This window comes from Pinus tabuliformis, chromosome 3_1 (genome assembly GCF_031772625.1).
Source record: "Pinus tabuliformis cultivar Carrire ecotype Pingquan chromosome 3_1, CPIR1, whole genome shotgun sequence".
In the NCBI taxonomy this organism is placed as follows: domain Eukaryota; kingdom Viridiplantae; phylum Streptophyta; class Pinopsida; order Pinales; family Pinaceae; genus Pinus; species Pinus tabuliformis.
In genome coordinates, this window is record NC_142301.1 from 169,336,884 (window position 1) to 169,364,423 (window position 27,540).

At 37.0% G+C, this 27,540-nt stretch overlaps 1 protein-coding gene and 1 long non-coding RNA gene across 2 annotated transcripts; both read right to left on the reverse strand.

Moving 5' to 3' along the window:
• Positions 1 to 1,028: 1,028 nt before the first annotated feature.
• On the reverse strand, positions 1,029 to 11,808 carry LOC149186332 (homeobox-leucine zipper protein ROC1-like). Its single transcript, XM_089409307.1, has 13 exons — positions 11,690 to 11,808; positions 11,413 to 11,527; positions 11,285 to 11,310; positions 11,126 to 11,192; positions 10,803 to 11,041; positions 4,946 to 4,986; positions 4,750 to 4,838; positions 4,282 to 4,410; positions 3,992 to 4,157; positions 3,654 to 3,910; positions 3,456 to 3,551; positions 3,022 to 3,330; positions 1,029 to 1,229 (listed from the first exon to the last, which is right to left on the reverse strand). Exons 1-13 carry the CDS (start codon positions 11,806 to 11,808, stop codon positions 1,029 to 1,031), a joined length of 1,854 nt encoding a protein of 617 aa, XP_089265433.1.
• A 13,222-nt stretch (positions 11,809 to 25,030) lies between these two features.
• On the reverse strand, positions 25,031 to 25,591 carry LOC149186333 (uncharacterized). Its single transcript, XR_016256128.1, has 2 exons — positions 25,418 to 25,591; positions 25,031 to 25,250 (listed from the first exon to the last, which is right to left on the reverse strand). It is a non-coding gene; the product is annotated as an uncharacterized LOC149186333 (long non-coding RNA).
• Between the last annotated feature and the right edge of the window lie 1,949 nt (positions 25,592 to 27,540).

Genomic DNA, 27,540 nt, shown 5'->3' on the forward strand with positions numbered 1-27,540 from the left:
TTCACTGTTGTTGGTCGAATTCTAGGATATTCCAAAAATTTGTGACCGAGATAAATATGCTCTATCAATAATAAGGCTACCTCCTGAAAGAATATAGGCTTTATATCAATCAAACTAGGTGAGACTTCACAAGGATTTATATCAATCAGATTGGGTGAGACTTCCCCATAGGATCCATTGCAGCAAAGACCATATTGGGAAATGATTCTTATCAGAGATGGTTCGTTGAACGTTTTAGTGTAGCAACATTTGAGAATGATTGAAGGAATTTTTTTAAGGATTTCATATTTTTCCTATATATAGTATTGTAGGCGACTATTTTAGCTTTAAAATTGATACATATAGAATGTAGGTGAATATTCAATAAAAAAATGTAATTTAACATTAAAATTTGTCAATTTTTAGGGCATATCATCCATTTTTGGGGAATATCACCTTTCTTCCAAGAGAAGCGGATACATCACACAGACCCTTGGGAAATTCATTGCGCCTTCAACACCGACTACTCGATGACTTCAACCTTCGGCCTTCCTAACACGTGTAAAGGTACATAATATTGAAGGAGGTTTTGAGGTTGCACCCATCGGCTGCTCTTTTGTCCAATAGAGTAGACACCCCTTGCCAAATTGCCAACTTATTTGTACTAAAACACACCCAAACGATCATTAATCTATGGGCGATGGGATAGGATCCCAATGTATGTAGCGAGCCTCTTGAATTTCTTCCAAACTGATTCTTAAAGACCCTCCAGCTCAAAACGAATACCACAAATCTAACATTGGGCAAACTGTCATCGCTCGACCACCGGCTGCACCGTCGGCTCAACCTTCGCTGCACCGCCGACTTGATCTTCGCTGCACAAACAAGGAGAAGCTTTTCACCTTGGCGATCTACACGACCTCCTACACTTCATCACACACCCGACATATCAGCACACGTCAGATCGACAATCCTTCTTTACCAGTGAAAATCGCATATTTCAAGCACTCGACTCCTTCACTCTAATGACACCGAGTGCAATTTGTTGACTACTCGGCACACACCGCCGGCTTAACTGCTCGACAATCACAGGATCTGAGCAATCCAAGCAATTCGATCTCACGAGATTTGCGAGGGATTATGCCGATGACTTCCACATGTCTCCACAGGTTGGATCCCACCTTAGGCAACTCTCCATGATCGTCAACGGGCCAACTCAGTCGACGTCGACTCAGAGTAGTGCCCTTTCTCTGGTCAAATGCACAATGATGGCCCACATTAAGGTGAATTGCGTAAAGGGTGATAAGCACGACTTCTAGCTATAAATACCGCACTGCTCCAAAGCTTGGGCAACACAAATTCCAGCTATAAATCCAACGTTGCTTCAATTATCCTCAAAAAAATAAAAAAAATCTCATGCTATACTTCATCACTTTGCCTCCTTGCCGCAAGGCCTCCTTTCTATCACTAAGGACCACAATCCTTCCACTTAGGCACTCACCCAATCACCAAAGCACTATGGTTTTGACTCACTCAACCTTCAAGCTCTAATACTGTGTTAAAAATGTAAGACAAAATATATATTCATCAAACTGAGTAGCTCACAGGTGAGGAGCTTCACCTGGAGACTTTCTCTCACAGAACACTCTACAACTTTCTCATTAAGCATCAAGAATATATAGTTTACAAGAAAACAGGGAAGTTAGAGCAACCTCCTCAAATATAGGAACTAAATCCTAATCTAAAGCTCACACATTACCAGTTAGCACCAAAGGTTAACTGGACCAAAGCATTTAATGACATTTATAATCAACATGGAACTTAAGTTAATCAACCAAAATGTTCAATTGATTTAATGTGTAGAATAGTTGTAGTTGTTCCTTATTATGGTGGATGGAAGAGTTAGGGGGCTGGGTAAGGATATATGGATATATGTGGCGCGCTCTTGAACCTCGAATTGGATATATGGACATATGTGATTGCGCTCTTGAGCAATCCAAGCAATTTGATCTCTTCTGATCTCACCATATCTACGAGCGATTATGCCGATCTCGACTACCACAGGTCTCCACAAGTTGGATCCCACCTTAGGCAGCTCTCCATGACCACCATGCAGTCAACGGGCCCACACTAAGGCGAATTGCGTAGAGTAAAGAGTGATAAGCGCGACTTCCAGCTATAAATCTCGCGCTAATGCAAATCTAGGGCAACGCGACTTCCAGCTATAAATCCAACGCTGATTCAATTATCCGTTTGTTGTCCCAACCACCGACTCGCACCTCGATCGACATTTATTTTACAAATATTTAATTCATAATGAAATAATTTTTAAATTCCAAAGTAATTTTTTTTATAATACTATGAATATGTGAAAATTTCCCATGTGTGAATAAACCAATTAAACCAATTAAGTGAAAAAATTTCTTCACTCAATATTTTCCAAAGCATTAATTGAATAACTAAACCACAAGATCCAAAAGAAAGTCACTTAATAAAATAAAATACAAATTTAGTTACCACATAGCACAGTAAAATAAAATACAAATTTAATTACCACTTAACACCAAAGGCTAACTAGACCAAAGCATTTAACGACACTTATAATCGACATGGAACTTAATTTAATCAGCCAAAATGTTCAATTGATTCAATCCATAGAATAGTTGTAGTTTTTCCTTATTATGGTGGGATGGAAGAGTTAGGATATATGGGATATATGTGGTGAGCTCTTGACTCCCGAATGAATGCATAAACGAAGCAAGGATTACTCAATTGCTATCGGCTTCCATCACCACCACAGAGAAGAGAAAACCTTAATGCTGGGTAGTATCATGGCCAATGTCAACCACCACCACAGAGAAGAGAAAACCTTAATGCTGGGTAGTATCATGGCCAATGTCAACATCGGCTATCCTCTGGTTGGAACAATGAAATACCGAATTGCATCAAAATTGAGAACTAGTAGGAATAATTCTATGAAACATCCTCCAAAATCAATGCTGATCTGATTTTCTGTACTGCGTTGGAGATCAACAGTTGCACCTCTCGCCAATCTCTGGTACTGGCAGGCTCGGCCACTGATACAATCTGGAATGCAACTGTCAGAATAGATCCCCTTCCCCTTTTCTGCATACTTCTCGAGTTACTAATTCCAATTTCAGTGGACAGTGGTGCATGGTCATCGGGGAGAATTACAAAACCAGATGGCAAAACGGAAACATAATCAGGTTTACCTCCATGCATAATTGTATGCATGGAAGCATGGTCAAAAGTAAAATAAACGATAATAGACACCCAAGCATTTGTACAGCACTCCTGTAAAATGAATGCACCCGGATCCATATTGGTACCCTGCAAATATTGAAATAAAAAAGACAAATTGAGATCATTCTCATTCCTCATCTACTTTTGCATATAGAGAGAGAATTATTGAATATACAAAAATGTCACTGTTGTGCAACTGCAATACTACTCACATTTGATGCGAAGAGAGTAACACTGTTCCGAAGATCTTGTCCCTTCACAATGCGGGTTATTTCTTGCTTTGGTCGGACGGTAAAGAGCATATCCCACTGCAATATTATTTGATCTTGGAGATGTTAGTGGCATATATTTTTCAGAGCAATATATGTTAGTCATTTAATCACTAAATCTCGCGGGAAAAGTGGTTTAACCTGGCTTCGATGATTCAGATCTCGCAGGAAATCGAAGGATTTCTGAGTAACCGGCAGCCAGAGTGAAGTGGCAGCACTGATCCGCAACTCAGGGTTCTCCACGTTCTTCGGTGTGGACACTCGAATATCCTCATCACCATCACCAGGTAACGTTGCCCAGTTGTTAAGTATCGATGGACTCAGACTAGTACAGAAGTCACTCGTCGTTCGCTGAGCAAGTTTCAACAAACGTTGGCGGCCTCTGGGATCTGAGAAAGCTGATCCAAAAGAAGAAGATAAATACTTTCAGATGAAAATAGAATAAGATGCATGCAGATCATACAAATTACAAAGCTTACCAGTGCCATCTACATTTATTTCCCTAAGGATAACGAGACGTTCGCAATCGTGCTGCAGCGCTGACAACAAACGCTGCGACCCAAACCCCAAACTGGAGTTGACCACAGGACAATACAGGCTGTGCACACCTCTATCGTCATAGTCGTCGTTCTCTGCCCAAGTAACCTGTTATACATATATATACATAAAATTAATCAGTCAGTCTGTTCTGTAGGAAAGGAATTAGCAGGCATATTAATGTATGCTAGCCTGGAGTTCTTGAATTAGTGTATGAGCTGCAAGCAATTACAGTTGAACAATTGCTAGGGAATTCTTGAATTAATAATCCCGATGGATGCCTCTGGCAATTCGCCGGAATTGAGTTCTCCACTAAACTGTCCGCAGAAACATCTACGATGGCCCAAACGCATGCACGAAGCTGCTGGCAAAACCTTAAGAAATATAATTCTCTAACTGGACCGAGCGGTGAGAGAACATGGAGCTCCATATGCATCCGTCATCAACGTTCCAGAGTTGGTAAGCTTTAAAAAAGTAAAATTACTTTAAAAAATTCTGATTCAAAACTAAAATATTGCCAATCTAATTGCCTGAAATTAGATAATGGGCGTTAGATATTTTAGAGCATGCACTTCATTTCCCTCTGTATCAATCTAATTAGATATTTTAGAGCATGGGCTTCAAATATCAATCTAATTACATATTTTAGAGCATGCATGCACTTCATTTCCCTTTGTATCAAATCAATACGCTAACATACCAATTGGAGTTGGCCATTCTTCGTACCCTCCGCACCATTGCTTAAGACCTCCAATGTCGTGGCTGTGGAAACAATGGATGGGAACATTTCTGCATAACGTTTCAGAGTACAAAATTTCAGTTAGTTCAACATTAATTAATTAATTGTGTACAACACCAGTAATTACAAATCAGTCAAATGGTGGTGGATTATATACTGAGTCCATAAGTATCTCGACCAGATTCATGGCATTTCAAACTGTGGTGCGTATTTAATTCAGAAAACCGCTAACCTTTTCATCGCACCGCTTTTTACGAAATGTGGTTTTCCTCTGAACGGACACGATAAAACTTCAGCTAACGCGTGTCTTCAGTACTTTTCCCAAAACCACAGCAGAGCATATGTAAGGGATTTTTTTTACAGCAGTAAATCCATGTAATTTTTTTATTTACAGCAGTAAATGTAAAAGAAATTTCTACACACAGTAGTGTAAAATTTCTAAAAGGGACAGAGTAATTTTTTTAAGTTCTTGGTGAATCCCTGAGGATGAAGTTTTATCAGGCAGTTTATTAATGAATATAAAGTTTTATGTGTGTGAGAAACTCTCTCTCCTCATCAAACAATTTTTAAGCTTCCCCGTGTTAAAGATCTAGTGGCAAAAACAGAGTATTACTCTCTGTTCAGTGATTTTGTTTTGGAATTTACCAGAAAATTCCCAACAGTGGTATCGGAACTTGTCCAGGCTCTTTGAAAGTGTCAAAGAAGCTAAAGGAAGGTTCTTTTGCTGCAGCATCTTCTCCAGTAGAGTGAAGACTCAGTCAAGAAAGGATCTAGGTATTTCTCAAAGTTTTTTGTGTAGCTGTTGAAGACAGTCAGTGTTTTTTTTAAACACACAGTCAAATATTTGAAGCATAGCTGAGAGTGCAAGGAATGGCTGGCTCCGGCACCAACACTAGCATGGGTATTTTTAATACTCAGCTCCCACGGTTTAATGGGAAAAAACTATGACTATTGGGCAATAACCATGAGAGCTGTGTTTGCTTCTCAAGATTTATGGGAATTAGTTGAAGATGGATTTGAAGAACCAGCAGATGAAGAAGAGTTTAATAACTTGACACAGGCAGAGAAAGATCTGTTGAAGATCTATAAGGACTCAAAAGCCCTCGTATTTTTGTATCAAGCAGTGCATGAGAGTGTGTTTCCAAGGATAACAGCAGCCAAGACATCCAAAGAAGCATGGCAAACTCTCAAGACAGCCTATCATGGCATGGAGAAAGTGAAGACAGCAAAACTACAGTCGCTAAGGAGAGATTTTGAAAATCTGTGCATGAAGGAGTCAGACAATATTGACTCATTCTTCATACAAGTGATTGGTCTGGTCACACAGATAAGGTCTCATGGAGAGATTCTTGAAGAAAGGAGGATTGTGGAGAAACTATTGAGGGTCCTACCCTCAAAGTTCGATGTGATTGTCACCACCATAGAAGAGACAAAGGATCTCACAAACTTTTCAGTTGATGAACTTCATGCATCACCTGATAACACATGAACAGAGATTGAGTAGGAATGAAAACTCATCTCTAGAGCAAGCTTTCAAGACTCAGATGTCCTTTGGAAGAGGAAGAGGTCAAGGCAGAGGAAGCAAGAGAGGAAGAGGCAGAAGCCAAAACAGAGGTGGAAGGAACAGTCCAGCAAATGCTCAAGGAAGAGGCAGCAATCCAAATCAGAACCAAGGCCAAGGCAGCAACCAACAAAGTGGACAACATCATGCTCAAGGACAAAGGTATGAAAAATCCAATGTCCAATGTTATTATTGTAAAAAATATGGGCATTATGCAAATGAATGTAGGAAGAAGCAGCATGATATGAGTAATAGATCAAGTGCAAATATCACTAGAGAAAATATCAGCCAAGATAATGTGTTGTTAGCTTGTAATATGGCTGAAACAAACAGTGATGATATATGGTTTCTAGACTCCGGTTGCAGCAACCATATGACAGGAAACATAGCCCTGTTTTTTGCTTTAGATCAAAATGTGAAATCTCAAGTCACACTTGGGATTGATAGTAAAATTTCTGTTATGGGAAAAGGAGAAGTAAAAATATTTACAAAGAAAGGTGAAAAGAAAACCATAGCAAATGTCTATTATGTTCCTAGAATGAAGTGTAACCTCTTAAGTATTGGACAGCTTGTTCAAAAGGGGTACAATGTTTTCTTTGAGAATGATGTATGCACCATCATGGATAGAGCACCCAGCAAACGATGTATTGTTGAAGTGAAGATGACGAGGAACAGGATGTTCCCTCTCAGAATAAAGGCAGATTTGAAAAACAAAGAAGTAATTGCAGCAGTTACCCAAGAGGCTTTCCAAAGCGTACCAAAAGATGAAAATTGGTTGTGGCATTTGAGATTTGGGCATCTCAACTTTGGAGGTCTTAATTTGTTGAGTATAAAAGGAATGGTAAGAGGATTACCATTGATAGAGAAACCGAACAACCTTTGTGAAGGTTGTATTTTGGGAAAACAACACAGAGAAAGTTTTCCATCAGGGAAAAAGCACCCTTAGAAATTGTCCACTCAGATTTATGTGGACCAATGCAAACTCCATCACTAGCAGGCAGCCAATATTTTCTAACATTCATTGATGATTTTACTAGAAAAACTTGGGTTTATTTTCTAAAGAACAAAAGTGAAGTGTTTGAAAAATTTCGCAATTTCAAAGCACTTGTAGAAAACCAAAGTGGGTTGTATATCAAAGTTCTAAGAACTGATAGAGGAGGTGAGTATATCTCCAAGGAATCTCTACGTTTTTGTATAGAAAATGGAATTCATAAACAATTTACAGCTAGGTACACCTCACAGCAAAATGGAGTAGCTGAAAGAAAGAATAGGACCATCATGGATATGGTGAGGGGTATGTTAAAGGCAAAGCATTTGCCAAATGATTATTGGGCTGAAGCTGTACACTGTCCAGTATATATTTTGAATAGATGCCCAACAAAAGCTGTCATGAACAGAGTGTCGGAAGAAGCATGGAGTGGGAAAAAGCAAGGAGTCACCCACATGAAAGTTTTTGGATGTGTGGCCTATGCACACATTCCAGATCAACTAAGGAAGAAGTTGGACAGCAAAGAGGAGAAATGTATTTTCATTGGATAAAGTGAGGAATCCAAAGCTTACAGGTTGTATATCCCATCTACCAAGAAGTTTTTTGTGAGCAGAGATGTTCAATTCATTGAAGAGGAAGCTTGGGATGGAAGCATAGAGAAAACAGTGAATGTTAAAAATTGTTTGTCTCATGATGAAGATGATGAGGAGATGGCTAAAATACATCCCCAAACAGCAGCGTCAACACAAGGATAGCAAGAGACACCCTTGAGGAGAAATGAAAGTGCTTCTCCAAGCACACCACAAGGAGGAAATTCAAGTGCTTCTTCAAGCACTTGTACATCAATTGAAAGAGGTAAGAAGTTCAAAAATTTAAGTGACATTTATGATGAAGGTATGAATTCTGTGTTTGCTTTATATTGTCATGTTGATGACCCTATTCAGTTCAAAGATGCAATTAAGGATAAGAAATGGATAGAAGCTATGGATGAGGAGATTAACGCCATAGAAAGAAAAAAGACATGGGATTTGGTTGAACTACCAAAAGGAAAAGAAGTCATGGGAGTTAAATGGGTTTACAAGACCAAGAGCACTGCTGAAGGCAAAACAGAAAGACACAAGGCAAGACTGGTTGTCAAAGGATATAAGCAGCAGTATGGGAGAGATTATGAGGAAACTTTTGCACCAGTTGCAAGAATGGAAACAGTGAGAGCAGTGCTATCCATAGCAGCACAAAACAAGTGGAAAGTTTACCAAATGGACGTGAAGTCAGCATTCCTAAATGGAGTGTTAATGGAAAAGGTTTACATTGAACAACCTCCAGGCTATGAGAAGAAAGGCCAAGAGCACAAAGTATGCAGATTGAAGAAAGCTCTTTATGGGCTGAAGCAAGCACCAAGAGCATGGTACAGTAGGACAGATTCCTATCTACTGGAAAATGGATTTGACAAATGTGAGGGAAAACCCACCGTCTACATCAAAGAAAATGATGGTAAAATATTGATTGTTGTGTTATATGTTGATGATGTTATTTTCACAGGTAATGATGACTACCTCATTGAAAATTTCAAAACAGTGATGAAAGAAGAATTTGAAATGACTGACATGGGTTTGCTGAGATACTTCTTAGGAATAGAAGTAGATCAAAATTAAAATGAGATTTTTATCTCACAAGCGAAATATGTTAATGAAGTGTTGGCAAGATTTAACATGCAGGACAGCAAGGCAGCAATCACTCCCACAGTGACGGGATTAAAACTCAGCAAAGAGGACAGCAGCAAAGATTTTGATCCTAGTTTGTACAAGAGCATAGTTGGCAGCCTCATGTATTTAACTGCAACTAGGTCGGATATAATGTTTGTTGTTAGTTTAATTTCCAGATTCATGGAGAGGCCAAAGGAAGCACATTGGCAGGCAACAAAAAGGATTCTGAGGTATGTTAAAGGTACTAAAAGGTTTGGCATTTTATATATTGTCTCAAAATGTTCAGATTTAATTGGATACACTGATAGTGATTAGGCTGGAAGTGTAGATGATCGGAAAAGTACATCCGGTTATGTTTTTCACATGGGTTCAGGAGCCATTTCATGGGCTTCTAAAAAACAGCCTATTGTAACATTGTCTACAGCAGAAGCAGAATATGTGGCGGCTACAGCAGCAGCATGTCAAGCAGTTTGGATGAGAAGGATGTTAAGGAGCTTAGGCCAAGAACAAACAAAAGAAACTGTGATTTTTTGTGACAATAGCTCAGCTATTGCATTATCCAAGAATTCAGTGTTTCATAAGAGAACGAAACACATTGACACAAGGTTTCATTACATCAGGGAATTGGTAAGAAATGGAGAAATTGATTTAAAACATTGCAGGACTCAGGAACAGGTTGCAGACATTCTGACAAAGCCATTGGACTAGAAAAGCTTTGAATTTTTGAGGAAATGTTTGGGTATGACTGATAACCCAGCAGTTGAAATTAAAGGGGAGTGTTGAAATATTAATTTCAAACTGCCGCACGTATTTAATTCAGGAAAACCGCCAACCTTTTCATCGCACCGCTTTTCACGAAAGGTGGTTTTCCTTTGAACGGATGCGATAAAACCCTGAGCTGACGCGTGTCCTCAGTACTTTTCCCAAAACCACTTTTTATCGGGATGTAACGTTGGTTTGGATTGGGCAAGCGATAACCGTTTGATTAAAGTGAAGACTGTCCACCGTTCGATTAAGCCAAAGTTGATGTTCAGGCCTGCACATGAACATTGCGTGAAGTTTTGGGTTTGACCATCGTTTGCTGCAGTAAAATAATTAATGATATTTACTAATGTAGGTAGAAATTTTAAATTTTAATGTTTTTTTTTTCTTTACGAAAGTATGGGCATAGTAAAAATGCAATTGTTATGTTTTAGTTTTTTTTTCATAGTTCATTTGTGCATGTAATGAGGAGAAGGGAAGCACGCATTAGTGCGAATGATGAAATCTTTCACACAGCAGTGAAAAGGGTAATGTAAGTTTTTTTTGTTGGTGAATATGTAATGAAAATTACACAGCAGTGTAAAGAAAAGATGTATGGAGAGAGTTTGTAACGCAGCAGCGTGAAGTTTTTTCTTATTTAGTGGTTGTTCTTTGAAAGAACAAAATGAAACTCGCAGCAGAGCATATGTAAGGGATTTCTTTTACAGCAGTAAATCCATGTAATTTTTTTTATTTACAGCAGTAAATGTAAAAGAAATTTTTACACACAGTAGTGTAAAATTTCTAAAAGAGACAGAGTAATTTTTTTTAAGTTCTTGGTGAATCCCTCTGTTAAGAGGATGAAGTTTGTAACAGGTAGTTTATTAATGAATATAAATTTTTTGTGTGCGTGAGAAACTCTGTCTGCTCAGCAAACAATTTTTAAGCTTCTCTGTGTTAAAGATCCTGTGGAAAAAACAGAGTATTACTCTCTGTTCAGTGATTATGTTTTGGAATTTACCAGAAAATTCCCAACAGCACGGTGCCAGCATATCTGTTTGCTTCGGTTCTGTAGCCGGCCAGTTTTGGGCCAAGCACTCTCAGGAATTGATGGAAATATTGGTCATGAGAAGTTGAGATCCACTGGGTGTGTTCCATTGTAGCCATTCTGATGAACTCGTTCATGGCTGCCAAGGCAAGTCCTGATGCGGAGGATTTGTCGATCCCACACAATTTTCTAGTAACTCTCTCCAGAGTTTTCTGATTAGCGGGACCAATTTCCTTTTAGAAACAACTAATTTACACAAACTGTGAGTTTTTCGATTAGCGACAATGGAAACAAACCTCACCTCGTTTTCTAATCATGCCTTCTCCAGCCACAGTTGTCGCTCCTAAAAAGGCATCGCCACAGCTCCTCCACACTTGTAACATGAGGTGCCCGTGCAGTTCACCAACGATTCTTTCTTACATCCGTTCTATATTTCTATTCTTTCGTTTTCCCACCTCAGTGTTGCATTATCGTGATGAGCCTGACCATTCCAAAGAGTCACCAAATCAGTGAAATGAAACAGAAAGAAAGAAAAACGCGAAATATTTAAACATTTCATTGAATTTTCGTGTGCATTGCATACCTTCGTCCGTGTGACGGTTTTGGAACCAAAACTATATTTGATAGGGTGCAAGATGCATTTTTTCACTGAGTTGTGGTCGTTTCTTTTCATTGGGATGGGGTACTCCTCGAAAAACCTGGAAACAACAAACACAAATGAACTTCATCTCGAAAAACCTGAAAACAACGAACACAAATGAACTTCATCTCGAAAAACCTGAAAACAACAAATGCAAATGAACTTCATCTTGAAAACGAGTCAGAAACCCTACTTATAAAACATGAATTTCATAACTTACACCTCCAATTCCTGTATCTGTTGTGGTGTGTGCCTCCTACGCCACACACCATTTCTTTCAGATTCATCTTCATCATTCTCGAATCGGCACACACCATTTCTTTCATTCATCTTCATCATTGCCCCAATCGGCTTCCCTCGGCTCGCCTCTCATACTCATCATCCACTCTGGTCTTCCCAACCTCTCTACTCTTGCACTTCACCTCACCTTTTGAATGACCTACTCCACTTGCTTATCCAACACACCCATCTTAAATCTCATAAAAATGCCCGTGGAGTAATACATTAATTCAAAACTTTTTACTAAATAATTACCATTTAAAATTTCTAAACATACCAGCGTCAAAGCCAGCTCTGGTGGACTACTGGAGTCGTTGTTGTCCATATCATTCTCAGAATCTCTGAAGGAGCATAACACATGTCATTGAATGGCATACCAGAAAATTTGAAGCTATTATACTAACAATAGCTACGAAAACAAAAGTCATTACTGGAGAATCATAATCGATGGGGGTACTGAAAAAGAGCTTTCCAGGTAGGTCACTCAAGGGGCCTGCCATCAGATGGCTTTCGAGTATTAAATGGGAGATTTTTTACTAGTGGCAAAAGATTTCCTTTCCTAAGAGAGAGGGGGAAGAGAGAAATGGAGTAGAACACAAGAGAGAAATTTTTTTTCTTTTTTTTTATATACTCCTCATGCTTGTTTTACGAAAAGAAGGGAAAATGGATGGGTTGAGACAACGAAGAAACCTGTGGCAGAGGAGGAAAAGGAATTTGCATCCGGAGGAGACAACAAAAGTGCAGAGAGCTGAAGAGGAGATGTTAAAGCAAAGAGGAAGCGACCCTATGGTAAGGAGGTAAACTTGGTCTTTGAAATTTATTTATGCAAGTCTTGAAGTGGGAGCAGAGTTTAGGGTTTTGCTAATCGATTGAATAGAGTGAAATGAAACTATACACCCATCGCAGAGCTCCCAGAGTTTAGGGTTTAGGGTTTTGTTAATCGATCGCAGAGCTCCCAGAGTTTAGGGTTTAGAGTTTTGTTAATTGATTGAATAGAGTTTGAAATGAAACTATACACCCATTGCAGAGTAAAGGTAATATTATGAATTATGGGAGTAATCTCTCTATGATTCGACAATTATGGGAGTAAGAGGTTAGAAAGAGAAAGGGACAAAGGAAGAAGAAAATTATGTTAGAAAGAAAAAGAGAAAGAGAAAGGGACAAAAGATGAAGAAAACAGAAGGAGTTTTAAAAATGGGTGAGAAACCAGTGCAAGGCCAAAAAAAAATGAAAATAGAGAACAAGGATGAGATTATTTGCAAATCTATTCTAAACACTAAAACTTCCAGAATCTATGAAATTCTAATGAAAGAGAAACTTTTCATAAACTTGTCACCTCTCCTTCTTCGGGGGTTCATAAACTTCTTTTATTTAAAAAACAAAAAAAATTCATAAACTTCTTTTATAAAAAAGAGTAAAGAACACAATATTAAACTCACGTTGAAGGAACTGAATGATCACCCGACCCAATCTGTTAGGACCTGCAGTTCCACCCAAGGTGCGACCGCATTCGACAGCAAACGAACGGTTGGAGTAATGGATGTGCAAGCTCACGACTTCATGTGCGACGGTGATATGTTATAATGCGCACAAGGAAGAGAGCGAGGAGGTGTTTATATGGCGTGGGGAGCAGTTGGCTCCACCCACAAGCCAACCTACAAACATGGGCAAGCCGACATGTATCATGGGCGAGTTTGCAATGGAGTAGGGGCGTTGGACGAGTTGGCTGGGGCAGCTCGACTCGCCCTACCAGGTTGTGCGAAGGAGCACCCGACGGTGAAAAGAAGGTGTGGGTGCCCGGTTTGTGCAACGACTTAGCACAGGTTCTTGGGTGACTCGGGTGGGCGCCCGCCCGTTGTGCAAGTTTGCACAGTGTGACTTTTGGTGAAGTGTTGAGATTGTGAACGGAGGTGTGACTCGTGCGGAGGCGCCTGTGTGTGGCGACTTGGTTACGACGAGGCGCGCCCAAGTTGGGCAAACAACACGATCGTGCGACGAGGTGAATGAAGGGTTGGTGAGTCGTGTGGCGACTGTGCCGAGGTGCCGACGAGCTGGGCAACTGAGTTTGCAAAGTTAAAAATTGGCTAAGTGTAAATTTGGGGTTTCTCAAGATTTAACTTGTACTTTGTAAAAGTGAGGATTGTATAATATATTGAGTCGGGCAAACTCATATTGCAGGGAGTTGCCCCTCCCTTTATACTGTTGTGCATTTCTCTTGTATAATGTTGTTTATGTGAATGTTATGGGCTTTCACTTGTATAAAAGAAACGTAATAATACTTGGTAACAAAAACAAAACTAAGTATGGAATGTTAGGCGTAGGCTACAATCTTAAGTACTGGTGAAAAGAAAACGGTTGGTAGTGCCACACCTCGCTATAAGCGGTTGAAAGACTACCGCAGGTGTAGGGGCATGACAGAATCAATCGAAAACTAAAGCAGGAATTTCGCAACGAACCGTCTACACTTTTAGCTTGGATTGGTAAGCCTCACAGGGATTTATAAATGTGAGCGGCGTTCCATGCAGCCCAACGGTTAAACAAAATCTTTTTAAATTTTCTTTTTGTTGTTTACGAAAAAATAGTTTTAAGGATATTTGGAGATCAATAATGTCTTCACGTATTTAGAGATTTATTGGTGTTTATTTGAATATATTAGTTTTGAGTTTCCAATTACGTTGATTGAGATCAATAATGTTTTTATGTATTTATAGATTTACATGGCTTCAGTTGAGCAGGTATTTAGAGATTTACAATGGGTTCACTTGAATATATTGGCTTTGATTTTTTAACTAAATTGATTGTCAATGTATTAGAGATTTAAAATGTGTTCACCTGAATATATTGGTTTTGAGTTTTTAACTATATTGATCGAGATCAATGATTATTTCACGTATTTAGAGATTGAACCAATTGGTTTTGAGTTTTTAACTATATTGATCTCGATCAATAATTTTTTCACGTATTTAGAGATTTACAATGTGTTCACTTGAATATATTGGTTTTGAGTTTTTAACTATATTGATCGAGATCAATAATGATTTCATATTTAAAAATTTACAATGCGTTCACTTGAATATATTGGTTTTGAGTTTTTAACTATATTGATCGAGATCAATAGTGATTGCATGTATTTAGAGATTTACAATGTGTTCACTTGAATATATATTGGTTTTGAGTTTTTAACTATATGATGATTTCAGGTATTTAGAGATTTACAACATATTCACTTTGATTATATTGGTTTTGAATTTTAAGCTACGTTGATCAAGACCAATAATGTTTTCATGTATTTTTTATAATGCGTTCACTTCACTATATTGGTTTTTAGTTTTCAACTATGTTGATCATGATAACACGATTGTTTTCATGTACTTTTTACGATGCGTTCACTTCACTATATTGGTTTTGAGTTTTCAACTCTGTTGTCCTAGATAACACAATTGTCTCTCACATATATCTCACTTGATTTTTAAGCAAAGTTAATCTTATTTGAAATTGCATTAAAAAAAAAACTATTATAAGATTATTATTTATCTAATAAATTTATTATAAAATTGTAACTACCTCTTTCCGACAACGTAAATTGATGAGTTACACTAACCACCTACTTCCGACAACTCAAATCCATCACTTATACCTTATTTAATGGGTGTCCTTATTTATTGTTAACCTAACTACTCACAATTTTCTTTCCCAAATTAATTAATAAAATACATTTTTTATTAAACAATTTATTAATTTATTAAAAAACAAATCAATTTTTAATATGATAATAAATAATGATTTAACATTAAACTTAAACATGTAAACATAAATGTAAAGGTAATCCTTAACATTTAACATTTCTAATCTAATGTCGGCCCTATTTAAAAATCAATCTAATTATTAATAAGTATAAACACAATATAAATTGAAATATAAAGAGTTTTATGAACACTCAAAAAATATGTATGGTAAATAAATAAAAATATAAATCAACTAGAGGTATGGTAAATAAATAATTTTTTTATTTTTTATTATTTTTTTATATTTACTCGAGAGGTATGGTAAATAAATAAAACTATAAATCAACTAGAGGTATGGCAAATAAATAAAACCTCATTTTATATTTATTCCATAAACCTCTTTATATTTAAAGAAAACTCAAAAAAATATGTTTTATTTAGGTGAAGATTATGGGCCAAATACCATGGGACAAATAATTAATAACACTATGGACCAAATACCATGGGACAAATAATTAATAACACCATGGGCCAAATACCGTGAGACAACTAATTAATAATACCATGGGCCAAATACCATATTTATAAAAGAGGTATGGTAAATAAATAAATATAAAAAAGGTATAAAGAGGTATGATAATAAATAAAAATATATGAGATGGAGAGGGAGAGGGAAACACAAAGATGGAGGGGGGAGAGAGAGGAGAGAGGGAGGGGGATAGTGAGAGGATTGGAGGGTAGAGAGAGAGAGAGAGATGGGGGAAGAGAGAGGAAGGTAGGAGATAAAGGAAGAGAGAGGAAGTATGAGAGAGTGGACTTGAGAGAGAGGAGGAGAGAGGGAGGGAAGAAGAAATACATAGAGAGTGAGAAGTGGAGAGAGATAGGGAGTGACAAGGGAGAGCTGGAGAGAGAGAGTGTATGTTTGGGGGTGAGATAAAGAGACAAAGAAGGAGAGATGGAGAGAATGGGGGAAAGAAGGAGAGAGGAGAGAGTGAAGGATATAGTAACAGAGTTGGAGAGAGACAGACAGAGAGAGAGGGACATAAAGAGATATGGAGTTAAGGGGGGAGAGGGAGGTAAGAAGAAATAATTATAGAGCTAAAGGTTGAGAGAGAGAGAGGGAGAGAAGACAACAAGAGGGAAGAGAGATAAAAGCGGGGGAGAGGGAGAGAAGGGGAAGAGAGGGAGAGAGAGGGAGAAAAGGAGGGAGTGATAGATAGATATATTGAAGAAATAGAGTTTATGTTTTGGAGGTGATATAGATAGACAAAGGGAGATGGAGATATAGATGAAAAGTGAAGAGAGGGAAGAAGAGAGAGAAGGGGAGATAGAGGGAGGACAAAGAGATTGATAGATATGGAGTCAGAGAGCGTGTGTGTTTGGGGGATTGAGATAGAGAGACAAAGAAGGAGAGATGGAGGGAGATATAGATATATATGGAGGAGGGAGAGAGGGAAGAATATTTGTTGGACTAGATGCATTAATTTCAATTTAGATGGTGATTTCTAATCCTATTTCATTGCAAGCACTAGATGCATTGATTTTAGTGTAGATTTTGATTTCTAATTATATTTTATTTCTTGCACTAGATGCGTTGATTTCAATGTAGATGATTTATAATCCTATTTTATTGATTTCACTAAATGCATTGATTTCAGTGTAGAAGGTGATTTCTAATCCTATTTGATTGCTTCCACTAGATGCACCAATTTCAATGTAAATGTTGATTTCTAATAGTATTTGATTACTTGAACTAGATGCATTGATTTCAATGTAGATAATTTCTAATCCTATTTTATTTCTTGCACTAAATGCATTGATTTCAGTGTGGATGGTGATTTCTAATTCTATTTAAATTCTTGTGCTAGATGCATTGATTTCAGTGTAGATGTTGGTTTACAATCCTATTCGTTTACTTGCACTAGATGCATTGATTTCAGTGTAGATGTAAACCTATTTTTTACTTGCACTAGATGCACTTATTTGAGTGTAAATTTTGATTTCTAATCATATTTGATTGCTTGCATTAGATGCATTGATTTCAATGTAAATGTTGTTTTCTAATCTTATTTTATTTCTTGCATTAGATGCATTGGTTTCAATGTCGATGTTGATTTTTGATTTGATGTAATTGGATGTGTGATGGTGCATTAATTTTAAAGTGATTGGATTAATATTGTGCATTGATTTCACTGTAAGCATAAAAATTACTGACAATGTACATTGATTTTTGTGTTATAGTAATTCAACCTATTAATATTGGAGAAAAAGAGAGATAAGGTATGATGTTTACTACAATATCTCGAGCTAAATATTTAAATGGTATATTGTTTAACATGTCCTTTTCGTATAATTGATATGAAAAGATGACAAAAGTAACAAGGGTGACAATAATAATAATAGAAGAAAATAGTTTGAGATTAATCATAATGAAAATTATTTGTATTTCACAATATTCTTATTATTCACATTTTCTAGCATTCAACACTATTACATTGTCACTTTACATTCAAAAGTTTCATTTCATCATTTTTCATAATTAATGTTATTTATAATATTTATCACTCAACAAACTGAAGTAACTAAGCAAATTTAAAATTAAAATGACCAGATTAATCCCAGACGTATTTAGCATATTTAAAATGATTATATTGATATCAGATGATTTTACCTATTTTTTATAAAATTAATCACATGTTCGTTAGATTTTCTTTGGCCGCACACGACTGAAACCGACCTAGATCCATCTTAACTCCAGATGTATCAAGCGCCCAGAGGGATAAACCTTTCCTCAATTTTTTCACTCAAAAAGAGATTTGCACCTCTAGAGATTTGATCCCTCGCGGCGCTTGATAGATCTAGAGTTAAGATGGGTCTAAGCTGGTTATTTGCATTTATTGTATTTAACCTTTACTATAGGCTTAAAGGAAAACCCTAGTGGAACTTTATATGTTAAAGTTTTTGTTACTGTTTTGTTACTCAAAAAAAACTTTTGGTGGAATTTGGAGACGGACAAAAATACAAAAACTAATTAAACTTCATGCTCTATGGTTCCCTAAACTAACTAAACTTCCAAATAATTGGGGAAGTTACATTCTCTCTTGTTCCTTAGAGATAAAAGGAAAGGATCTTAGAGTGAAAGACATGGGGTTAGCAACCAGAAGGAAGCAAGGATAAAAGAAGGTTAAAATAACAATGTCGAAGGGGATATTTCTTGATTCGGGCAACAATCGATGGAAACCTCCTACTCACACGCAAGTCTATGAATTAGGGCTAGAATAGGTAGTCCTAATGCCTGAGAACTAACATGTTGAGGTTATTATTAGCCAATTGTTCTGGAAAGTGAGAGCTCGAGGGGACTAGACATAATAGTCTCATGGAAGGGTGGAGTGGTCTCATATAGATCTAAATTTCCTTACCTATTTACGAAAATTACAGATAAATACATTTTACTTTTTCTTGGATTAATGGAATTCTGTAAAACCTTGTACATGTGAATACAAGAGAAGGTAGTTAAGAAAGTTTTAATCTTGTGTGAAATTAGACTGATGTTATTTTTAGTAAAAAAAGGTGTACACTTGAATGCCAAAAAACTTTAGTTCTGAAATGTTTAATACTATGTGAGATTGACATAAAGTAAGATTAATGTATACTGGTACAGAAGAGCCCGGGAGTAGTATAATGGAACAATTACATTAACTGGGATAATCATTAAATTGCTAAGAAGGGATTGCATATGTAACTGTGAAGAGGGTTAGGTCTGGTTGATATATGGGGTGGGTCTGAATCCAAAGCAGTCCCAGACCATACCTTGAGGAGGGTAATTCAATAAGAAAAGAAATTGTGGTCTTAATTGAGCTTGGAGATGTCAAACTCTATTTCTAGCCCGGGGTGAAAGGAGTATAAGTAATCATTATAATTTGATAAGAAACCAAGTAACATACTTGGAGCTACCTAGATAGGGTTAAATCATCTATAATCAGACTGTACAACGAAACATTTTAAGATTATTTATGCTAAGTGGCATAGTAATCTTTAATCATGCTAAGAAATCAAAACAAATAATACAACAATTTGTGACTAAGAAAATTCCGCAGTGAGAAACAAATGTTGAAAAAAATTACACAAGAACAACGAAACAGGTTCAACGGCCTGGGGCTCTTATGAGTGGTTTTGTAAAAGTACAGTTTATAGCACAATTCATGGTAACTTATATATAGTTATTCTTAGCAAGGTTTATAACCACAAAATAATTTTATATTGCCTCTTCAAGAATAAAGAAACAAGCAAGGGTGTATGTCAAATCCTAAGCAATCCCAAAATAGTAGCGGAGAGAACTGTTACTGTTATTGCACAAAATAAAGAGGAGTATTAACATTGTGTGCCATATGAATTACATATATAAAAACTTAAATACAATAATGGTAGAATGAGAATCTCTAGTTTCCAAAATAGATTGTTTCCTTTAAAAGAGAGTACAACATTTGTATTTTTGCAAATTTTGGAAAACATAGTAGGAAGGCAGCCCTAAAGAACGGAACCAAACTTCAGCCTCGAGAACCCTCTAGGTTTGGCATATAAATATATCCCAATAAATAAAGTTTAAATGCTTGCAACCCTCTTGAAAATATCACAAAATAATTGTTAGAAATATTTCGAGAATTTAATTTTCGTTTTCGCGGAGAAGAGAGGCAAAGAGTTGTAACTTTGACGAAGCTATTTTCGCAAAACTAGGTTCACGCACCGCGAGGCCAATTTCGCGGAGCTACCTTCGTGCACCGCGAGACTATTTTCTAGGCTTGAATTTCGCACAACCGCGCAGCTATTCCAGAGACTTATGAATAATATTTACTCACGACAAAAATGAGGAAGTAGGTTTTGGAGCAACACAATAAAACTTAATATTCATTTCTTGAACATGAAAAATACATCTACATGAGACTGCGGCTCATTTACAGAGTAAAATAAAATTTTACAGAGATTTAAACTTACGCGCAACACTACACAATAAAACACAGTAACTGTTGTTTTACGCGCCCACCAAAAATTGCTCCACAATTTTCTCCACAGAGACTTGCACTCTTTTCTTACTTCTTACTCTCTAACCTCTCTACACAGTCTTACTCTTCTACTCTCTACGTTCAAAATAATTTTACATTCATATTTAACTCAAAAGACAATTTTTACATTTAATTCATGATAGAGAGAAATTAATTTTGATGTTGTTGTTGAGTGTGATCAGAGTCGCGCAGGTGTTCCTAGAGTGTGGGCAAGGTTGTTGAATTAATGCTTGCCCATATTTGTTTATCTAAGTACATAAGTTCTTTAAATGCCTTTTCTGAGTTTCTGAGTGGTTTGCATCTGGCTTCGGTCCTTCTATCTTCACGCTGAGACACAACCTACAAAAATGTCTTCAAGCAGAGATGCAACCTGCAAAAAGTATGTCTGACAGGTATGGCTGCTATTCGACTGTTTATTGTGGTGGTTGGGATTATTATTTCCAACACTTCCCCTTAATCACAACTGCCTCCATTGACAATTCCCAAATAGTTTCTGAGATAAACAAAATTTTCTCCCGCCAATGGCTTTGTGAAAATATCAGCAAGTTGTCCCTTTGACCTGCAGTGCTGCAACACAATTTCATCATTGTTAATCAACACTCTAATAAAATGATATTTAGCATCAATATGCTTGGTCCTTTTATGGAAGACATAATTCTTTGACAATGCAATTGCTGAGGTGTTGTCGCAGAAAATAGTTGTTGTGCCCTCTTGATCATGACAAAGATCCCACAACATCCTTCTCATTCAAACTGCCTGACACATTATTTAGCATATCTTGTGCATACTTTGTCTGACAAATGAAAATCTCATCCTTACTTTGATAAACCTCCATTCCTAGAAAATATTTCATGATGCCTAGATATTTCATCTCAAATTCATTCATCATAGCAACTTTGAATTTATCATTCATATTAGAACTACTACACATACACAATAGATCATCAACATACAAACTTATGATTAGAATATCAATACCTTCTTGTTTGTAGTAAAGGGTAGGATCACTCTTACTTCTCTGGAAGCCATTTTCCTGAAAGTATCCATCAATCCTTGCATACCACGCTCATGGTGCTTGCCTGAGACCATACAAAGCCTTCTTCAACTTGTAGACATTAGTCTCCTTTCCTTCCACTTCAAAGCCTTGTGGCTGCTCCACATATACTTCCTCTTCTAAGTACCCATTCAAGAAGGCACTTTTCACGTCCATATGATGTATGCTCTACTTTTTCTAAGCTGCTAATGAAATCAACATTCTAATGGTGTCCTGTCTTGCTACTGGTGCAAATGTCTCTTCATAATCAATTCCATAATTCTATGTGAATCCTTTAGCAACTAATATTGCTTTGTGTCTTTCAACACTCCCATCACTGTTATATTTAGTCTTGTAGACCCATTTGGTGCCAATCTTTTTCTTGTCATGTGGAAGCTCTGTCAACTTCCAAGTGTCATTCCTTTGAATGGAATCCATCTCTTCTTGCATGGCTTGCATCCAAACCTCATTAGTACATGCATCTTCAAAACATGATGGTTCAAATTTAGCCTTGGCTAATAAAGCAAAATGGACTATCTGACCTATTGGGCTTTCTTCATGTGCTTGATTTACCCTCCTCTGATAAATGTCACTCAATCTTCTTACCTTCCTTGTAAAACTTGGAGAAGAAGTTGGACTTGAACTTGATGTTGAAGAAATTGATGAAGGGCTGCTTGGTGGAGTTAAGCGACTAGTTACAGAAACATTAGTTGGATGCTCATGATCATTATCAACAATTATATCATCATCCAAAATAGATTTTGTCTTCTCAACATGGCCTTTTTTATGACCATAAACTCCCCCTTCATCAAAAATTACATCTCTTGAGACAATAAGCTTGTTATTTAGAGGATTATACAATTTATAAGCCTTGCTTGTCTCACTATACCCAATAAAAATACATAACTCACTCTTTGCATCTAACTTTTTTCTATTTTGATCAGGTACATACACATAAGCCAAACAACCAAAAACTTTGAAATGATTAACATTAGGCCTTTTTCCATACCAAGCCTCATAAGGAGTCATCTTTTTAGCAGTGCACTGGTGGGGCTACGATTGAGGATGTATATTGTTATAGCAACTACATCTCCCCAATAAGAGTTGCTCAATCCCTTAGTTTGTAGCATGCATCTTGCCATTTCAACCACAGTACGATTTTTTTCTTTCAGCTATGCCATTCTGTTGGGGTGTGGCTGCCTCCTGATGCCATTCATATCACAATAACTCTGGAAAGATTTTGAGCAGAATTCTCCTCCACAGTCAGTCCACAAACATCTGATCTTACACCCTCTCTCATTTTCTACAAGGGCTTTGAACTTCTTGAACGTATCCAAGGCTTCACTTTTGGCCTTCAAAAAATATACCCAACAATTTCGTGAGTAATCATCAATAAAAGTGAAGAAATATGATGACTTACCCAAACTCTTAGTCTGCATAGGACCACATATGTCTGAATCAACAAACTGAAGTGGGTGATGAGCCCTCCATGCAGTGCCTTTCGGAAACCTTTCCCTTGCATGCTTTCCTTTAGCACATCCTTCACAAACCTTCTTATGCTCTTCTACCTTAGGCAAACCAGAAACTAATGCATGTGAGGTTAGAAACTTCAAACTCTGAAAATTTAAATGACCATACCTGAGATGCCATAACCAACTTGAATCCTCATAAGCCATATTTGCAAGATTTTTGTTATGTTCATCAAACCTCAAGGGAAACGTCCTATTTCTTGTCATAGGCACAATAGTGATCACCCTATTTCCCTTATTCTTATCATAGATAGTACATGTCTTATCTTCAAAGACTACTTTATAATTTTTCTCACATAGATGCCCAATGCTCAACAAATTATGCTTCAATTGTGGAGTATAATAAATGCCATGAATACTCTTTATACCTTCTTTTGTTTGGACCTCCATAGCTCCTTTGGCAGCAACCTTCAATGATTTATCATCGCCAAGATGGATCTTGGATTTGAAACTTCCATCCTTTGTTGAAAACAACTTCTCATTCCCTGTCATATGGTTAGAGCATCCAGAATCTAGGTACCAAACATCTTTACTAGTATTTTCACCTTTGGCATAAGATAAAAATAAGTGATCTGGACGATACTCACCACTTTCTTGAGCATAATTAGCATTTTTACCTTCTTTCAATCTACATTCTCTTTCAAAGTGGCCATACCTGTCACAATAGTAACGTTGAACATTTCTCTCATCAAATCTACCTCTAACTCTTCCTCTGAAACTACCTCTTCCACTTGAGCCACCTCTTCCTCTACCTCTTGAATAATTTTGGCTTTGCCATTTACCTTTACCTTGATTGCTTTTGGTATTGTTGTTGCTTGCATCTTCATTCTTTGTAATTTGTAATTTAGAGGAAAAAGCTTTCTCTACACCTTCAAAAGTGTCCTTCAATCTTTCTTCATGAAACATCAAAGATCCAACCAATTGATCAAACTATGGTTTTGTCAAATCCTTACTTTCTTCCATGATTATTACAACATGATTCCATCTATGTGTTAAAGATCTCAATACTTTTTTAATTAAAACTTCATTACTTACTGTTTCTCCAAGTGTAGCCATTTTATTGACCACATCTTTGATTTTCACACAGTAGTCACTCACACTTTCAGCTTCTTACATCTTCAAATTCTCAAACATTGAATCTTGACCACCTTAACTTGATCACTACCTTGGTAAGCTTCTTGTAGAGTCTCCCAGGTAGCTTTGGCAGTTTTTGCTCCTGATATTCTTGGAAATAAGCTCTTATCAAGAGCTATCTAAATGTGAAACAAAGCTTGAGCATTCTTCTTCCTTGCTTCCTTTCTTGTTTTTCTTTCATTGGTTGTAAGGGCATTCCAATCAGCCGGCTCCTCATATCCTAATTCAACAATCTCCCACAAATCTTTTCCAATCAAAAAGGTTAGCATCTTAATGCACCAATAATCATAATCGTTCCCATCAAATTCTAGAACTAGCATCTGGTTAGAATTTGACATGATTAACTTTGGCGAAATTCCAAGAATACAACTTTAACCCAAAACAATTTTACGTGCTCTGATACCACTTGTAGAATATGAAATGACTTATTTCTAGCTAGGTGATAAGCCAACAATACTATGAAGAAAAATACATATAAAATAAAATAGAACAAATAAAACAAAGTTATTGTGTGAGCTAAAATACTATTGCAAATCTCATATATTATTTGAACCATTAACTACATTCTTATATAGAAATTATTACTAAAATGTTTATCAATCAACTCTGAAATAAATCTACTGACACTACAACTAATTTCCAACATTGACCACCCTAACAATTTTCTGCACTAATTTTGCAGAGAACACAAAATCTGCTGACTAATTTGTCAACAATTTACATAACTAATTAAGCATTATTCCCAAAAACTGAGTCTATAAGTATCTCCACCAAATTCATGGTTTTCATGAGCATGGTGCTAGAGCTTCAGTTTTGTACCCGGCCAGTTTTGAGCCAAGCACTCTCGAGAATTGACAAAAATATTGGTCATGAGAAGTTGAGGTTGAGATCCATTGAGTGTGTTCCATTGTAGCCATTCTGATGAACTCGCTCATGGCTGTGAAGGCATGACTGCTATGAAGTAAAGTCCTGATGCAGAGGATTTTTCGATCCCACACAATTTTCTAGTAACTCTCTCTAGCTGCACAACCCACAAAAAGAAACACAATCAGTTTTGTTTTGTGTTTCTACTTCAAAGTTTTCACAAACTATGAGTTTTCCGATTAGCAGGACCAATTTCATTTTAGAAACAACTAATTTACACAAACTATGAGTTTTTCGATTAGCGGCAGTGGAAACAAACCTCACCTCGTTTTCTAATCGTGCCTTCTCCAGCCGCAGATGTCGCTCTTCAAAAGGCATCTCCACAGCTCCTCCACCGTTGTAACATGAGGTGCCCATGCAATTCACCAACACTTATTTCATAAATCGGTTCTCTATTTCTATTGTTTCGTTTTCCCACCTCAGTGTTGCATTATTGTGATGAGCCTGACCATTCCAAAGAGTCACTAGATCAGTGAAATGAAACAGAAAGAAAGAAAAACGTGAAAGATTTAAACATTTCGTTGAATTTCCGTGTGCATTGCATACCTTCGCCCGTGCACGACGGTTTTGGAACCAAAACTGTATTTGGTGGGGTGCAAGATGCAATTTTTCACTAAGTTGTTGTCATTGCTTTTCATTGGGATGGGGGTACTCCTCGGAAAACCTGAAAACAACAAAAAAAAATGAACTTCATCTCGAAAACCCTGAAAACAACAAACACAAATGAACTTCATCTTGAAAAACGTGAAAACAACAAGCACAAATGAACTTCATCTTGAAAACAAGTCAAAAACCCAACTTATAAAACAAGAATTTCATAACTTACGTCTCCATTTCTTGTATATGTTGTAGTGTGCCTCCTACGCCACACACCATTTCTTTCAGATTCATCTTCATCATTCCCCAATCGGCACACACCATTTCTTTCAGATTCATCTTCATCGTTCCCCAATCAACTCGCCTCTCATACTCATCATCCACTCTCGTCTTCCCAACCTCTCCACTCCTACGCTTCACCTCACCTTTTGAATGACCTACTACTCCACTTGCTTATCCAACATGCCCATCTTAAATCTCATAAAATTGCCCATGGAGTAATACATTAATTCAAAACTTTTTACTAAATAATTACAATTTAAAATTTCTAAACATACCAGCGTCAAAGCCAGCTCTAGTGGAGTACTAGAGTCGTTGTTGTCCATATCTATTCTCGGAATCTCTGAAGGAGCATAACACATGTCATTGAATGGCATATCAGAAAATTTGAAGTTATTATACTAACAACAAGTACGAAAACAAAATTCATGACTGGAGAATCATAATTGACGAGGTACTAAAAAAGAGCTTTCGAGGTAGGTCACTCAAGGGGCCTGCCATCAGGTGGCTTTAGAGTATTAAATGGGAGATTTTTGACCAGTGGAAAAAGATTTCCTTTCCTAAGAGAGGAGAAGAGAGAAATGGAGCAGAACACGAGAGGAAAAAAAAAATTATGGTTTATACTCCTCACGTTTGTTTTATGAAAAGAAGGGAAAATGGATGGGCCGAGACAACGAAGAAACCTATGGCAGAGGAGGAAAATGAATTTGCATCCGGTGGAGAAAGCTGAAGAGGAGATGTCAAAGCAAAGTTGGTGTTGGAATTTCTGATAATTCTAAACAAAACAGAAAAAACAGAACAATACTCTCTTTTAACACGGTGGAAATAAAAATCATTTGCGGAATACGGTGTTTCAGCAATGCTGAAATTGGTGTTTCAGCAACGCAGTTTCGTCAGTTGTTGTTTGCAGTGTATCAGCAACGGTGTTTCAGCAATGCTGAAACTCGTGTATCAGCAACACTCTGTTTTGACATCAAGACTATTTTCTGGTTACGGTGTAACAACAACGCGCAAATAAAACTTCTATTTATAAACAGTAAACCAACTTATACAAATTCGTCTTCCTCACATAGAGGGATTTTCACAAAAGATTATGCTGAAGAGCATCTTCCTCTTGATAGAGGGATTACAGCAGGAACGCTTCAGTTCCACAAACCGATTTTTCACTATCTGAAAATTACAGTTTCAGCACTGTTGTGCGTTACAAAAAGGAACTCTCTATCATTCTTCTAACCTAAAACAGAACTGTTGTTCATTACATTTATATGTTAAAACATATTTGACTTTAAACAATAAGATAATAAAAATATCTTCTAAAACTTATCTGCGTATTGAATGCAGCAAGCGGTGATGCCTTTTGAAGAAATGAAGTCGGCTGTTGCAGGGGAATTTAATGCACAGTAATGTGGAAAATATCAAGCACGACTTTGAGGCATCCAACAGTCTGGAATATCTACAGCAAATCAGATTTCTGTCCATCTTTTTAATTAAATTCCAACACTCCCCCTTAA

Bases quoted from the DNA above. Each gene is read 5' to 3' on its own strand.
- LOC149186332 (XM_089409307.1), bottom strand. From the start codon at position 11,808: ATGATGAAGATGAATGAAAGAAATGGTGTGTGCCGATTCGAGAATGAT. The intron at 11,311-11,412 runs GTATGCAATGCA...TGGAATGGTCAG, and splicing joins AAACCGTCACACGGACGAAG to GCTCATCACGATAATGCAAC. The intron at 4,158-4,281 runs GTAATTGCTTGC...TATGTATAACAG, and splicing joins TCCCTAGCAATTGTTCAACT to GTTACTTGGGCAGAGAACGA.